General features: G+C 43.3%; 1 protein-coding gene across 2 annotated transcripts in view; it reads right to left on the minus strand.

The window, feature by feature from the left end:
- atrn (attractin) overlaps positions 1 to 16,897 on the minus strand; it is a 138,183-nt gene that overhangs the window by 17,743 nt on the left and 103,543 nt on the right. For both annotated transcript variants that reach the window (XM_084568796.1, XM_084568795.1), the window contains exon 27: positions 2,397 to 2,504. In XM_084568796.1, coding sequence (XP_084424922.1) covers positions 2,397 to 2,504 — 108 coding nt within the window. The remainder of the gene's footprint in view (positions 1 to 2,396; positions 2,505 to 16,897) is intronic.

Consider the following 16,897-nt stretch of genomic DNA (forward strand, 5'->3'; position numbering starts at 1 on the left):
TCTTCCGGGGTTGCATTAAAAATCGACTCGGTATTTGTTTTGCAGCTAAATCTGTTTGGCGAAAGAATGAGGTCAGTTTATGCTAAAGGCCAAACTATTTGTCAGATTAGAACGAGCAGAGGGAGAGGATCAATTTATCCAAGTCGAATAAAAGAAATCTAACACTTACCTAAGTGCAGTTAATGTTAATTTTTTTTTGGAGATCTTCTGCCTCCACATTGGTGAAAAGAAGATAAAAGAAGTTTGTTTTGTTGTGCTGCAGCATGAAAAGACTGGTTAATACTCAAATAAGCTTCTTCTCTACATGGAAGTACGTCCTCATAACGTTACTGTATGAATGTGGTGCGTCTTGTTTTCCCGATTAAAAGGCAATTCCTCAGAAACCGCCTTCTTACTGAATGAAAACTGTCCACGTGGCTAATTTCTAGAAAAACTTGGAAAGATTACAGTAATGCACAAGCACACCTTTCATCTCTGTGTAGTAACAGACCTCTCTGCAGGACTAGATACCATTATAGGTGATAACAAGGGTTTGGTTTGTGAATGCAATCAAAATATACAATATCCATCAATTAAACCAAGGAATCTGTCTGTCTGTTCTTTGCTTTTCATCCGATTTACTTCACATTTGGCCGGTGTATTACTGGTGACCCAAGTGAGTGTAGTATCGAATTTGAAATAGTTTGGGTGGGTGGTTGAAAGTAAGGACTGTAAAGAATGACAAAGACATAGAATCTCCCGTGACCCTGAAGAGCAGTTTTGAAGCTCCAGCCATTGTCCTCTTATCATATCAGATCTTAATTCTGTCTAATGAGGTGTTTTTTTTCACCTTCACATGAATATCTTCTGTTGCTCTTCATCAACGGGAGGGGGTGTTAAAAGTTGGCCAAATCTCCAAACATAATGGAGGCAGAGACGGGGCCTGTTCAGACCTTGCATTAAGATCCGATCTGGGCAATCCGATTGCAAGTGACCAGATGGACCAGTAGATTATTTTAACAGCTGATGTCTGTAATAGATCTCTACCACTGCTCCAGAACCGAGAACAGACCTCCAACCCTGGACGTTTACATACGCACCACAATCTCCAGTATTAAAGGTAAATAAAGACACTGGTGATTGAGGAAATACTTCACCACCATGTCAAAATGTGATCAGAGTTCAGATCTCTCAAAAGTGACCTCAATGCGTCCTGGAGGTGTTCACACTTGTCTTTTACGCTGCCCTCTTGTGATCAGATTGCCCAAGTCTGGCTTGAAGAGGGCCATAGTCCTACCTGGGCATTTTCTGCAGCTACCAGAAAATTACAATACGTGACTGGTTGTTGTTCTTCAGGGAGTCTGGACAGAGCTCTTTTGCTGGTTGTTTGCATGAGCGTCTCTGAACATGCACGTTGTTAACAAGCACTCGTAGAACAAAGCCGCCACCCAGATTAAACACGACTGCACTCTCTTTCTTTTAGGTGTCAGTTATCTTACTTGTTTAATCCCCTAAACTTAACCCAGAGTGTCTCGAGTCCCTGCGATCTGGTCTAAGTTTTTCCAGATTGCTTCTTCTATATTTCGAGGAACATTTCAAGAAACACAAACCCCCCTTTTTATAACTCCCTTTGAATGCATGCACTGCACAATCCTGTACGATTGACTTTGCTCCAACAAGCTGTCAGACCGACTGAACGTGCTACCTTCAGTCTCTCGTGTTCAAAAACACAGATGGCTCCATGCACCAAAAACAGGCTGTTTACGAAGATGAATCCTGACTTTATTATTGTCTCCACGCCAGTTAACATTTCCTGCGAGAAGGCGTTGATTTATTTTATTTATTAATTTTTTTTCCAAAGCAAAAGGAATGAAAGCCTTATCTTATTTCTAAGTATAGTCCTAATCTACATTATCTTATTCTCATCTGCATGTATTTAACTCCAGGGTTAACTGAATTCATTCCCATTAGAATTCACAGGCTGCCCACAATAACTAGATATAACTGGCATAATGTGCAGTGTTACTCATCAGCACACCGCTTTTCATCATCCTCCACAGCCTTCACGTCGTCCCGGCAAATGTACGCTGCATTGACCCTCATTATGTGTACTAGACCTGCGCTACATTTAAAACTCTTCTCCTTGAGTGAGCTCAATTTGGCCTCTTGGGTTGCTGGAAACTAATGACGGCAACTTAAAGACTCAGAAACGATGCAAAGCAGACGCCACGAGAAATCTCTATCACTTCAGCGTTTGACCGTAATCAAGCTGCTGCCCGAGCTCCCACTTGACGGAAGATGAACCGCACTGGCACTGATAGATGGAGCTTCTCCCGCTGGCGGTCCTGTCAACTCACACAAAAAGCCAAACCTCTGAGGTGCAGCTCGCATAGCTTTAAGGAAAAGGTTGCGCTCACCTTGACGTTTCCTCCTATCAGGTCAGGCGGCTCTTCGTCCGTCTCCAAGGCGACGTTGATGGTGGCAAAAGGCCGGCTGGCCATCTGCTGCATCTCTCTCAGCAGTTGCTGGGGAAAGAGGAAGAAGGAAAAAATAAGTACGGAGGTCAGCGACAGGTAAACACAGACGACCTGCTGTCCATCGTGATGCCAGAATGTTGCATCTTTAGTTACTCCAACCAGTTCTGAGACAAAGAATATGGGGAAGAAGTAACGAGGAAGATTGCCTCTACGCTGTTTGTCTGCTCCAAGTTACATCTACATCTGTCCCGGCTTAAAATAATATCTGTAGGGAGGACTGATTGTGTTAATCAGAGTATCTTTGAGTCCAAATAGATGTTTGTGCCAAGGAAATCTTGGGAAAGCTATATATCTGAGGAACACCTGGAGAAGATCTGAGTTATGGCCAACAAGTTGTATTGTAACTTTAACCCCTAAAAATTCTGATGGGTTCCTCAGGGTGTTGCTGAGATATCACATTCACAAGAAGGGTTAACACTGCATTATCAACGAAATGTACTAAAAAACTCAATTCTAGACCTGGCATTCATTAGTGTGGGAGTTACTTAGACATGTAGCCCCCACCTAGACCAGACCAGGCACCCCCACCCCATAGCAATGACACTCCTTGATGGCAGCAGCCATCCCCATCAGCAAAACTCACAAAAACGCTTTAGGAACAGCACAAGGTGTTGACCTGGCCTCCAAATTCACTAGATCCCAAACTGATCAAGTATCTGTGGGATGATCCACAGAGGCCCCTCCTCTCAACCCATATTACCCAAAGGCCTCCACTAACACCAAAGGACACCCTCAGAAGGCTCATGTCCATTCTCTAATGAGTCACAACTGTTTTGGATACCTACACAATATTAGGCAGGTTGTCATAATGTTATGCCTGATCAGTGTATGTTTCATGTTAAAAATTGTAATATCAAATGTATTCTCAGGTGAATACAGTAAAAAATATTTCATAACGCTGCAGAGGTATAAAATACCCTCAAACTGTATTTGAGTAATTGTACTTTCCACCACTGCAGAGCAGAGGCATCGTCTCATATTGTTCTGATTTATAACATGGACCTTGGCCAAAGGAAAGGGAGGAGGGAGGTGATTATGAGGGAGAGGGGCAGGAGGAGGAAGCTGAAGAATGAGAATGGACAAGGAAATAATGTGAATTATAATCAGAAGAACAGAGGAAGAGGTAGATGGGGAGGGGGTAATGATGTGTGAGCAGCAGAGGATAGAAGACAACGGGTTGGAGGAAGTGTCCAGAGCCAAAGTGCTCGAGAAACAAACTGTCAACTGTCAAGACGCCGAGACCTGAGTAACGGCAGCGAGGCCCTTGAAACAAAAACACCTGTCAGCTGTTGTACAAGCAGAAAAAATTGTGATGGAAACGAGACAAAAAAAAAATAAAGCCACAAAGGGTGGGCTGAGGGAGGGGAGTCAAACATGTTGGGTTGGAAAAAAAGAGAAAAACTAATTGATCGTTTGTTTGAAATACGTCTCCAAGCACTTCAGCTCATAAAGGAAGTCAAACAGCGACAACGTGGCTCGATGTGTGTGTTTACAGTTGTGAGTGTAGAGAGACAATCAAAAGAGGTTTGACACAATTCGTTGGCCTCTGTCTCATTACAGCGAACTGCCAGGGAAAAAGGTGGAAGTAAAGGGTAAAGTGCCTCAATTCAGCAACTCGCACACTGAGTTTGTGAGGACGGTCCCTCGTTGAACTCCTCAGCAGCTTCCAATTAATCTGCCGAGTGTTTTCAAACCCATGCGAGGCTGTTGATTGCGGTTATTGACGTGCGTGCTAGCACTTTCTCCCTAAACGTGGCGCCTTATAAAGACATCCTGAACGGGGGTTTAAGGCAATAGCTCGAGGGAAAGTCTCTCTTTCTCTGTACAGTAAATCCTGACGATCAAAAACGGCGTCTATGTTCTCTTGGCGGATGAAGTCAACTCATTAAATTCCCGCATGGGTCTCTGGACGTGAGCCTGTATCCAAATCTCTCTACGCCTGTCTCTGTTGTAACAGCTGGGCTGGGAGGAGCAGATTTTTTCTTGAGTCTTTCTCAAGTTACTACTTTTAAAAAGAATTCTTTTTAACATTTTGGAGACTGTGTTTATTTGCGTTATTGCCAAGTGAAGCTTGGTTTATACTTACATGGCAGATCTTTACAGAGCATACAAAAGCAGCCCACGTCGTTGTCAGAATTTAAACATGTACACCTGGATGTCAGATTTTCTTTGTAATTATTTCCTTCATGTACTCCAGACAATGCTAACTGAAAGTGAGCCGTTCCTCTTGGAGCTGGAGCTAATAAACATTGAACGGAAATCACAGCAAAGCAGAAAAGAGAGAAGACATCTCAGTAGACGTCCGTGAAGGTCACGGTACAGCCAAAAAAAATGTTAAAGGACTTGTAGAGTTTCTTGAAGACGTTTCATCTGAGTAGCTTCTTCGGTTCTAAAGGACTGACAGGGGAGTTGGTGTTTAAATTAGAGATGTCCTGACCTGATGCCAATATCTTAAAATTGAGTGTTGGACGGTCCAAATTCCAATCAAATCTTAAATTAACTAAATTTCCTCCCCTATAGATTCATAGTCTTTTCTTATATCACTTCTATATCTATAGATTACATGTGCACTGTAGCAAGGAGAGGTTAGCTCACACCTTAGCTCCAGAAGCTCCAACAGACGATAATAAACAGAAATGTTCTGGTCATCCAACGTCATAAACTCCCTAACCCTCTCTGGAAGATTTTACACCTTGACGTTGTCTCAAGTTACTTTTCTCATCTTTTAAATGCAACATTCAGAGTTTATTGTTTTACTGCAGCCTTTGAATGAGTGGACTCAACGTATTCCGTTTTTTTTTTCCGTCGTTTGTTTGTTTTGGTGGTGAATTAAGTTGGTAGTATTGAATTACCATCTCCTCCTACTACCACATCGCCAAACATCCACATTGCATAATTCACCAATTTCTGTCTGACTGACTCCATCTTCCAGAGTAAAGTACTTCCACACAGCAGACATGTTTAGGTTCCTCTTCTTCTTCTAAGATTTTTAGCAGCTTTGACCACAATTAAAACTGAAGAGGACGCCAAAGTCACGTGGTTTTGGTCCATGGCAGACCTAAAATAAAAAGCTACACAAGATCGGGTTTGGCTGAAGCCTGATACCGATCCGATCGTTTTAAAAGGGCCAGGATTGACCCAGATACCAATCAGGACGTCCCTAGTTTAAATGGGCACATGGGTGGGTGTTACCATGACTGGTATCATGCGAGTTTAGGACTGAAGAAGCTAACTTGTAATTTTTATACTTAAATCGTTGTAAAGAGTAATACACCTGAGATTTAAAAGAACTGCTGAGAAGATTTTCTTTTTAACCAACCTCCAACAAAGTTTGACTTAACGTTTCAATACCAGACAAACCTGAGAGTAAACGATCTTGATGAGGAGGCAGAATATGAGCGTGAGTGGTTATTAAAAAATAAGCAAAATTTGAGGCTTAAAGTCTTCCACTTCTTCTTTCTATTGTTATTCTCTGCATTTCGTTGGATTAAAATGAATCACAAAAACACCGGCAGAGAATTTGTGACCAATATAATTAGCAGTTACAGCCTCAAATCAATCAAAGCTCTACCATTTCGTACAAACTAGTAATGATCAAATTCCTGCTGTTTAATTGGTTGGGAGAGCAGCCGGTGAGAACGAGGACTGCAAACGGTTCAGATGGCGCATAATTGTTACCTGAATACTGCCTGCACCAATCACCTCATCATTCATTTTCCATTTTACTCACACTCTCTGACTAACCGCTCAGATTTCACCAGAGGTGTCTGCAGCCACTTTCCAAGAGTCTTTGTGAACTGAACTGAACAATATTATCTGCAACAAAGGGTTCATTAGAAAAAAAAAAAAAAAAGCAAATTAATAAAGAATGAAGGTGCTTCATAAAGCCGGCGATAAAACGGAATAGGGAAGTGACTTATTGTGGAGGAGGTACAGTACTGGTGGAGGGTTTATGTGAAGCTCTGACATCAAAACACGATCTTTGATGACGGGGAAAAAACTACAAGCGGATGATATAAATAGAAACAGTTTGATGCATAAAAGTGGAACAATAACACCCGCTAAAGTATGAATGAATCTCAGCAACGAGTCGCCTCATTAGCACAATAAAAAAAAAAAAAAAACAGGCTCCGTCGTGACAGGCCTCAGTTCTCCGCTGCAGCAGTCGTCTCATGTGAGCAAATGAAAAGTAAAAAGAGCAACTCGTTGTGCCGAGTCTCTCGATTCGTCACGATTAGACGCTCCCCGGCTGTGTGAAGCATCTGAGAGCCGAAATCTGTGGCCTTGGTCGTGAGTTTGATGACGGTTGGGTAGCTTCGCAACACGCTTGGCACTTTACCGGCTTCCACTGCTCTCCGATTAGTGTTTAAATGAAATATCAATCTATTACACTAACTAGAAGCCTTGCTAGGTACTAATCAAATCTTAAACCTTTCTGAAAAAGCAAAATTCAAGACTTGATGCTCCCTCTGGGTAACTCTTAATAAACTTCATTTAAAACCAGGAAGCAAGTCTGGACGCGGTGCAGTAAACACGACGCACAGGAAGCGAGAATCTGCATGCAGACAACATCCTTTTTCATAAGCAGAGCTCCTTGAACAGCACAAAAGCAGCAGAATTGATTTACTGGATAAAAAGCAGCTGGAGGAGCATCAGAATAGCTGCAGTAAACAAACTTTATAGATTCAGTCCAGCGACATCAACCCCCCCACTTGCAAGCGGCCCCCGGGCCTCTCGTCTAACATAAAGGTATAAGCTTTTGTTGTAGAAACCGTGTTCTCCTGTTGTCACGTTCATAATTAAAACTTCTCTAATATGCATCTGCGATCAACGGCTTGTGCTACTGAACAATTAGCTGCTCCACTGGGATTGTGCTTTGTTTTATTTCTTTAAATGTGAGAATGACGGCAGGATAAAAGAGTTTCTGGCTCAAGGGCAATCAGAGTTCTATGAGTTTCATCAGCTGGGATGTGAATCGTTTTTTTACTGGCAATTGGGATTTAAAAAAAAAAAAAAAAAAAGACCAAAAGAATAGAGAGACCTAAAAAAAAAAAAAAAAAAAAAATGTTGGTTTTCAGTTTATTATTAATATTTCTAGCCAACACACAGAATTTAAAAACAGAATTGTGCTTCAATATTCACAAAGTATTTCGGAGAGAAATTTCTGCTTATTCTGCAGCTAAAAGGCTCCAGCTAGCTGCTAATTTAATATCTTCCTTTTGGTGCAGGATGCCTTTGATTTACCTTTTAAATTTGACTTTTTTTTTTTTGCTGGAAATGAAAGCGATGAGAGCGGAGAGGCTAAAATGAGGAGGAACTTGCAGAGTTGGGGTTTTCTTTCCAGGTAATTTTGCAGCATCACGGTAAATTAATTCAGAAAATTAGAGTTTATTTTTGTTACTTTTGTGTAATACCATTATTCGGCCAATTTCTCTATTTTTTCTCTATTTCACTATTATTTCTCATAAATTTGACAACATGGGATATGATTTTACTTTCATTGGCAATAAATTGATCTAATTTGTCAGATCTGATGTGTTTATATATTATTCTATAGTTTATTCTCTCATGGCAACTGAGGACAGTGAGTTTCTTTTACGTCCTGAGCTGTCCTCTCTCTAACTTCTGGTCTGTCAGCATTGGGTTAAAGAGGCAGCCAAGTCTGGAGAACAACCTCCCTGGAAGGAGTCCTACAGATGATACAATTTGCACAAATCTCATTATGCCGTGCTGTGAGTAGGCAGCTGCTGTACAGCAAACACTCAGCACTCCAAAGATAACCAGACGCCAGAGCAGTTACAGTGCAAGTCGCCTACTTCTTAAATTGGCTTTTAGTTTTCTGCGGGGCAGTTTGTGTGCGCGTCTGCGTATGGGAACAGTATCTGACCGTGGCAGAGCAAATTGTGCGTATATAAACCTAATTATAACAGAGGTGTGCAGACGTGGGCACATGCATGCACGCAGGCACGCAGGCAGGCAGGCAGGCTGGAGATACCTGCACGTGATCAATCATGTATGCGTGCATATTTTCTCAGCTGTAAATGAATTCTCTCAAACACACAGAGTGAAATTAATTCTGTAGGCTCAGCTGAATAACAGCACACAGCAGGAGGGAAATGGGCCTGAAGGGGAAATGGAAGAATGTCTGAATAAAATGTACACATGTAGAGATTTAAACACAATAAACGGAGACACAACGAGGACTAGCATACGTGATTAAAGAAAAAAAAAAGACCACAATGTTACATATCCCAGCACAATGACTGTGTACGATTGCTCCATGCAGCTGAGGACTTGCATCATACCATGTGACCCAGGGGCATCAAACATACGGCCTGTGGGCCAAAACCTGTCGACGGGATGAATTTGCAAGGTGTGAAAACTACCAAGAACAGCTGTCCCCAACCATCGGGTCGTGGGTCTTGTGTTACCGGGTCACATGGTAGGATAAAAACGTCTTAATCTGTTATTTTGTGTGAAGAGTCTGAAGAAGAGCTTTATATTTAAAAATGACCAGATCGTCTATATGTCACGTCCCGTTTTCCGAACTTGACTCTTTCGTGGTTTTCATACCTTCGCGCTAACCCCGGCCAAAATGAGCTAAGGACAGAGGTCTCTGGTCTCCTTATGTCCACAACTCTTACTAAAACAGTGTGACCCCTAGTGGAACAATTAAGAATAGCAGCTATTTTTAATTGAAAAATTGCAGTTAATGTCTCCAAACGTTTTTGCACAAACCAAACAAAAACTAAATAATTCCACAAACCGGTCATCGTGCACATAAATCGTAATCTTGTACTGATCAGACTCTGGCTCCAAAATCTTTCCTTGAGCATAGGCTGTATATAAATATGGACACTACGTCTCCACTTCCTTGCATTGGACATAAGACGACACTGAGACCCAGAGCTAAACAGGGGATGGCAGCAGTGCACCGAAATTGCACTTAAAACAAAAGCGGACACATTGGGAGCTGTTGTTATTTATAGGTTATTATGCGTTTATTATGGTCCGGCCCGCTTGAGATCAAACTGGACTGTATGTGGCCCCTGAACTAAAATCAGCCTGGAGAAATAATGTCTATGAACACGTAGCCTCAGACTTAATGAAGTAGAAGCAGCATTAGAAATAATTTGTTTAATATTTCTGGCAATCTGTGGAGTTTTAAGCTAATCCAATATTCACTCTCCTTTAAGCTTCTGAGTCTCGGCGCTCCACGCTCCACTGCGTTTGTCTTCTGGTTGCTGCATTTGTCGAACCAAACTTGTTTTTATCAGAGCTTTTCTCTGAAAGCAGCTACCTGCTACGGCTGGAAACACCGCTAATGAGAGCTGGGAGAGTAAAACCAAAGAAGTAAAGTTCTCAGATGTAGAAACCACAGGAATGAAATGAACCACACTGGAAGCTTCAAAGCTAAGAGTGTGTATATGGGTCACTGTTAGCAAGGCCTTAAGCGTTACACAATTGATGCTTGAAAACCAGTTTTGGTTTTGAAACGCTCTATAGGCTCATAAATAACGTTGACAATCTGTTAAGTGGAGTCTTAGAACCATAGACTGTATAAAGATGGACGGTGGAACAACTCCTTAAAAGTGAAGCCAAAGCAGGTAGAGCTCCTCCTGGGGGCTGGCTGCAGTATAGGTCATAAGCTCCCCTTCTCCATAATCGTGGGACTTGGGTCAAACTAAAACACTAAAAGTACAGTGTACAATCTAACATCTCCTTGTAACTGGTGGAGGTACAGCAGAGCGTAGCATTAATTAAACGAAAACGCGTGTGAGTCTGGAGGAAGTGTGGGCGGGGCATCGATATCACGACCCCACGTGGCTCCACTCTCGGACCGAACTGATCAGACCCTGGCTCCAAAGTCGTAGGATGGCGTCGCCTGTATCCCCGGGAAAACAGCATCAGTTTGGCCCAATGCGAGGAAGTGGAGCTGTTTTGTACATATTTATATACAGTCTATGCTGCTTAGAACAAATGTGCGGACACAAATGCTCGTACTTGCTTTCTGGCGTGCACACTCACAGAGGCCGTCTGAGGGATTTGTGTTAGAGTGTTGTCAAAATGCATCAGCAAGAGCTTGTATGCAGGAGAAGAAAAAGAAAAGAAAATGAAATTAGACTGGAGAGAGTGACGTGAACACGGCGAAGAGGGAAAATAAAAGCTTGCGAGAGTGAAGAGAAAGAAATGAGAACAGAAAGAGAGACAACGGCGTCCGCCGCTGGGACGAGGGGATGGAGCGCCGCATCACCGGGGGTGCAGAGAAACACACACACACACTGATAAACACACACGCACACACACAGAAATATCTTATGCGCAATTACAGGCGCACGTGGACGGACACGCCACACCGAGCCAGTTATTTATTGATGCGTCTGTTTAAAAATGCTGTGGGAGAAGCTCTCAATCACCCTTCAGCATCAGTGAAGGGAAGCTGCAAAGTGAGAGGCACGCAGGGGAGGGGAGGGAAGGGAAGTATAGATATGAGAGAGAGAGAGAGAGAGAGAGAGAGAGAGAGAGAGAGAGAGAGAGAGAGAGAGAGAGAGAGAGAGAGAGAGAGAGAGAGAGAGAGAGGAGGGAGAAGAGGATTTTCTTCTTTCTGTGAAGGCATGTTAGCGACTTCTCTCTCTTTCTCTCCCTCGCTTCATCTTTCCATCTCTCCGGCGGTGTGGTTGGGGGGGGTAGAGGACGCACGCTGTGAATACTGACACGAGAGAAAGCTTTGATCCCTCCCTGCTTCTTTTTGTCTCTCTTCCCCTCTTTTCTACAACCCAACTCTTCCTTTGCTTCGGCGTCCTGCTGTCCACCTCTCCGTTCATCTCACCCACTCTCATTCTCACTTTCTTCTGTACATACTGTATAATAGAAAGCATCTTCGTCCATGGACTCCATCAGAAAAAAGGCAGAAAACAAAGGATGCTTTAAAAAAAAAAAGAAGGAATTGGCAGATTGAGTTAAGGTGGTCAGAAGCAATAGACAACCACCAATCTATCAAATTACTGAGATTGGCTAAAGGAGAATTTAAATTAGCTCATTTGCATTCTCACCTCAGAGCTGAATCTCTCAGGCTGTTTTATTGAGATAATGTGTTAAACTGTGTTAAAGTTTGTGCAAAGATGGGAGAACTTCAAACTAAAACTCACTCGTATTGCAGAATATTGACAAGCGTTGAGCAAAAATTGAAAATGTTTGGTGTGTGCAACAGTTGAGATGGGAGAAGACGGGCATTTACATTTTGGCATCCCGTCAGTCTCCTCCTATCTCGTCGGTAACGGCTGAGTTTCACCGGTTCGTCTCTGTCCTGTCAGCTGGTCACATCTAATACGTAAACAGCCCGATCAATGCGGCCGACAACGACGCCGTTTGCATAGTCATGACTCGTTTTGTTGGTTTTTTTGTCCGATCACACACTCCCATAACTCATTAATCGCCGTGATTAGCTGGATATTCTGGGTCAGTGCCAGTGTTTTCAGCTCAGCTGTCACTGCCATTAACTTGACTTTCTTTTCAGGGCACAATCACCTTTTCATTGTGTATTATTAGCTCATTCTGATTTTTTATTTATTTTTGCAGAGCTGCCAAATAGCTTATTCTAACTTATAGAATAATATAGAAACTGCAACAGGCTAAGATTTGTGGAGAAGATGATACAGGTTAAAAAAAAAAGGCCAAATCTAAACTTTCAACTCTTTTCATCATGACTCCATTACATGGTAGGGGTTGCACGATGACATCACTAAGAAAAACCCAGTAGAAACCAAAGAAATCTATACTGTTGACCTGAATGTATAAGCTGAGAACAGACAGCTCATGCTCTACATACTGTGAGCTGCAGATATGTATAGTCTGTATAAAAACAGGCAGCACCTCAGCATCAACTGCTCCTCTGCTAGCATTAGCCTTTTCAGATGCACTGCAGCAGTACTTTAGTTGTATTTCAGGACTGACATGTCACGGTAGTATGGGCTTCATCTTTAGTGAAGTATTTCTACACACTTGATGAACCGCTGCTAGTTTGCTGCAGCGACCCACTGGGCTCCTCACCTGTCTTCTAGGAGGCGGCCATATTGTCACGTGATCTGTGACTAGTTGACATGATGCTTAAAGCGTTGTCAAACTGATTAGTCAACTAGTCTGTACAACCCCTACTGCAATTGCTATGGTAGTACCCTCAGCACAGGAAGTAAGCTGCGTGATACTAGCCTCTAGTGGACATTAGAGGAACTGCAGCTCAACCGCTTGGTTGCATAACGTTGTCATATTGTCTGACGCCCACAGACAATGTACAGCAGCTGGTATGTGCCTTCCAGGAGGAGAATATACTGCACCGACACAGTGACAGTATACAGTATAGATATGGAAAGAGAGCACACAGGTGTTCTGACCCAGACGATGCGGAAAGTTTGAAACTGCCTCCCAGGAGCTGAACGAAAACTCTCACACAACGAAAAGAAAGGGCGAACAGGAAACTCAACTCTCGTTCTAATGTTTAAAATGTTTTCAGACGAGCGGTATCTCAAGGTAAAGGTATCAAAGTTGTTGACTTTAGAGCGACTAGATAAGACGGTTCGGAGGTTAAAACAAAGACTCGGAGGAGATGAGACGGCTGCAGGAGCGAGACGTGCATAAAAGTAAAATAAGGTGAAGACAGCCTGTAATGAGATGAAACAGAATCCAAAAGTACAGGAGCGGAGTGTGTGTGTGTGTGGGGGGAGGGGGGGGACAGAGGTTCTGGGCTTATGATAAGCCTCGAGTCAGTGCCATGATGGATGGGTGAGGCTTGGAGGTGTGGAAAGTTCCCAGATTAAATGAGGGTCACCCACGGTGCAGCAGGGTCGGGACGCTAAGACAGCCTGTACATTGAGAGCAGTAAGACACTGGCACTGATCCAAACACAGTGTCGCTGCGGAATTAAGCTTAGCGGGGGTTTAGAAGCGTCTTGGGATCACTCCGAGACAAAAAGCCACGTGGTCGCGCACGCGCTCTCTCTTTCTCAAACAGAAAATACGAATGACACCAGGGCAAACTCTGCTAGAATACAATCCAACCACTCCCCCACTCCCACACACTCACACTAGTCTGCTATCCATTCACATTCAACCAAATGCTGCAGAGATACAGACCGTGGGTTTGTTTGCAAAGTCGGCCTCCAAAAAACACAGGGATGCATCCCCTTCGGTACGCAGGAGTTATTTCATTTCAAAAACTAATATTTATTACGGCGCTGGCGCGGGCAGCTGAGGCTCGTCTTCCGCAGACCTCGGCGGTCGCCAAAGCTGCAGCGGCTGCAGATTTCTTTTTAACATTTTGATGAATCTGCATCCTGTCAGGTCCGAGGAGACTCTCGTTAGCGCCGTCTTTTGTGGAGAGCGGCGCTAACGAGGCGCTCCCTTTACGGAGGGATGCACGTTGGCTTAAGCGACCTTCAGCGTCGCCCGCCTCTCTCCTTCTATTCTCCCTCCTCTCGTCACGCGGGCTCCCTCCTCCTCACCGCTCACTTCAGGATTGATCACCGCGGAACGCAGGCCTTTTGTTCTGTGCGGCGGTGCGGGCGAACGCTGACCCCAGGAGAGAGGAAGAGATGGAAGGCATCTCTCAGAGAATCTCAAAGCGTTGCTCTAGTTAATCTACAGGGGCCAGAGAGTGCTTTAAAGAAGAACACGGCTGATGTTGCTGCCTCGGTACACAGGAAACAGATTCTTCCTACACGTCTCAGTTCTTCGCATCATAGTCTGCAGAGGAAATGTCAATAACATCTTTGTTGGAAAAGTTACATGCAGCCCTGTTTGCAAGATCTGAACCAATAAGCAGCATTTTATTGACCGAGTCTATTAAGGCAGAGTTTTTGCACTGTACCAATTTAACGGCTGCTTTGGATACTTTCATTAAAACTTGTTTCTGTGAAGAGTTTATGACTCGTACGGTCTGGGTTTCATTAGCGCTCGTTTTCAAGGGAGAGTTTTACCGTTCGATCATCTGAACGCTATCGCTGCAGCATTTCATTAGCGCCGCTTTCAAGGGAGGGTTTAAGCATTTCATACGGCCGGGGCCGTCTAAGAGAGCCGCGGAGAAATTAGTGCAGTATTGGTTTTAAATGGCAGCTTTTAGAGTTAGCAGAGTTTTTCAGATATTACGCGTCAGGAGATGTCACTGTATTCGCTGGTAATTGCCTATAATTAGCTTTTTTTTTTTGACCCAAAGGAGATTACTTTGTGTTTTCAGCCCACCATGACCCACTGGGCCGCACACAGAGAACACGACACGGGCTCTCGACCGACGAGCTGCCGAAGGCTGGCTCTGAAGTTTTCGCCGCCCGGGGGGAATGGCAGCGAGCGAGACGAAGGAGCAGAATGAAAAAGTGTGAGGAAACGGTGGCACGCTTGAGCCGACAGCGTGCCAGCTGGGGTCACCTTGAGCAATACATCTCCCCCTCCTTTCCCTCCAGCAGGGACGGAGGCCGGCCACAGAAGCAAAGGGGACAGAAGCAGTTTCCTCCCCCTTTTAATGGCTCTCTGCAGATACTGAGACGAGGCGAGGGCTCTCCCTCGATGAACGCGAGGGGGTAAGAGGTGACCGGACGAGGCAGACAGACAGACACAAGTCCATCGACGGGTGACGCTTTAACTTCTGTCTTAACCAGGCTGCATATAAAAGGAAAATCAAGCTTTTTACATCTCTTCTTGCTATCTTACAACCGAATACTCGATTAAAGGAAAAAGAAAATTACCGCCTGCATCTTTCTTAATGTTTCAGGGGCACCACATTCTCCCCGGAGAACTGCACGACCTTCCGCTGTCAGTCGTTAAAAGCTCCTTATTTTACACGTGTTGCAGAAATAAAAAGAGGCATCGGGTGGAGAACACTGACATTTTTTTTAATAAATAACTATTGCCGGTTATAAAGTAGTTGATAAAGTGCTAAGGATGTTCTTTTGTACTTCTAATAAATAAATAAATAAATAAATAAATAAATAAAAAGATGCACGTCTGCAGCAAAATCCCAATACATCCACTCCAGCATCGAGCCATTACAGTGACCATGGCCTCGATAGTCTGCCTTCAAGGGCACAATTATTCTTACTGAGCGAGGGCACGGCTGAATCCATTTTCAAGGGTACATAAAGGTAACACCGGTCCACCTCCGTGTTCAAATGATACAAGAGAAATTCTCCTTCAGTAGGTCAGGAATGCCATGTTTCCTAAAAAATATATACACATGCACCTTTTGCGTTTTTGTGAACCCTTTTTATTTATTTATTATTAATAAATCTTAATTAATGAATAAATTGGTGGCCAAAGTGGCGTGGTGGTTAGCACTGATGCCTCCCAGCAAAAAGGTTGTGGGTCTGAATCCATCGGCCAACTGGGGCCTTTCTTGTCCTTCACAGGACGAGCGGTCACAGAAGATGAATGAATAATTAATAAATTACTAAATCACTGTGGGTAGCATTTACCCTAACAGACTAGAGTCCAATTAAACACAGAAAAAGTTAGTATCCACCAAACTGGGGTAAATCTCACTTTTTTTTTTTTTTTTACATTTTAGCCAGGACAACTCCAAATGAACCTGAATCTTGATTTATTTGTTATTAATAAATCTTTACCAAATCACCGTGGGAACCAACCAGCCCAATTAAACACAGAAATGTTTAAAAACAGTTATCATCCACCAAACCAGTGGGATTATAGCGGTAAATCAGATCTTTTAGACTCCAACCATCTACTTTTTAATGCGTTGGACTGGATTTTCAAGTTCTCTTCTTGTGACTCACTTTGAATCGGTTCTATTTTTACTTGCGCTGATGATAAAAAAAAAAAAGAAAGAAGAAAGACATTTAGCTGATTATTAAAAATTACAGGATGTCCCCGGGCTGCGTTAGTCCTCAGCTAATAACGTTTAGCTGGATCAAACGGCAGTTGTTGCTGAAGCCAAGTCAGACTGCCAAAAATAAAAACTGTTGTTGATGTTACGACTTGGGAGCATTTTGCAGATTTTCCAAAAAATGTTTTATCACACAAATAGAACCGCTCGTTATTTATTTATATCTTAGTATCAAATAAATGGAAATCCAGCCCGTTAGCCTGTAGCCTCGTCTATGTGCTGAGGATGTGACACCTTCATTCAGCTCAGCCTTCAGTATGATGAACGCAAGCATCCAGCTCTTCTACATCATAATGGATGCAAACATTTACCCCTGCATAAAACAAAACAGGTCTGCTAATAACAGAAGTGTAATCAGTCTCATATCCAGTAAGGACAAGCTGAGCACAGTTACAGGGAGCAGGTGTGGCAGCAATCAAGTCCTCATTACTGATTTAGGGTGCAGTGACCCAACCCAATGTGAAACCATCACAGACACATATGAGCCCAACACT

The sequence above is a fragment of the Chelon labrosus genome (assembly GCF_963514085.1).
Source record: "Chelon labrosus genome assembly, chromosome: 20".
NCBI lineage: Eukaryota > Metazoa > Chordata > Actinopteri > Mugiliformes > Mugilidae > Chelon > Chelon labrosus.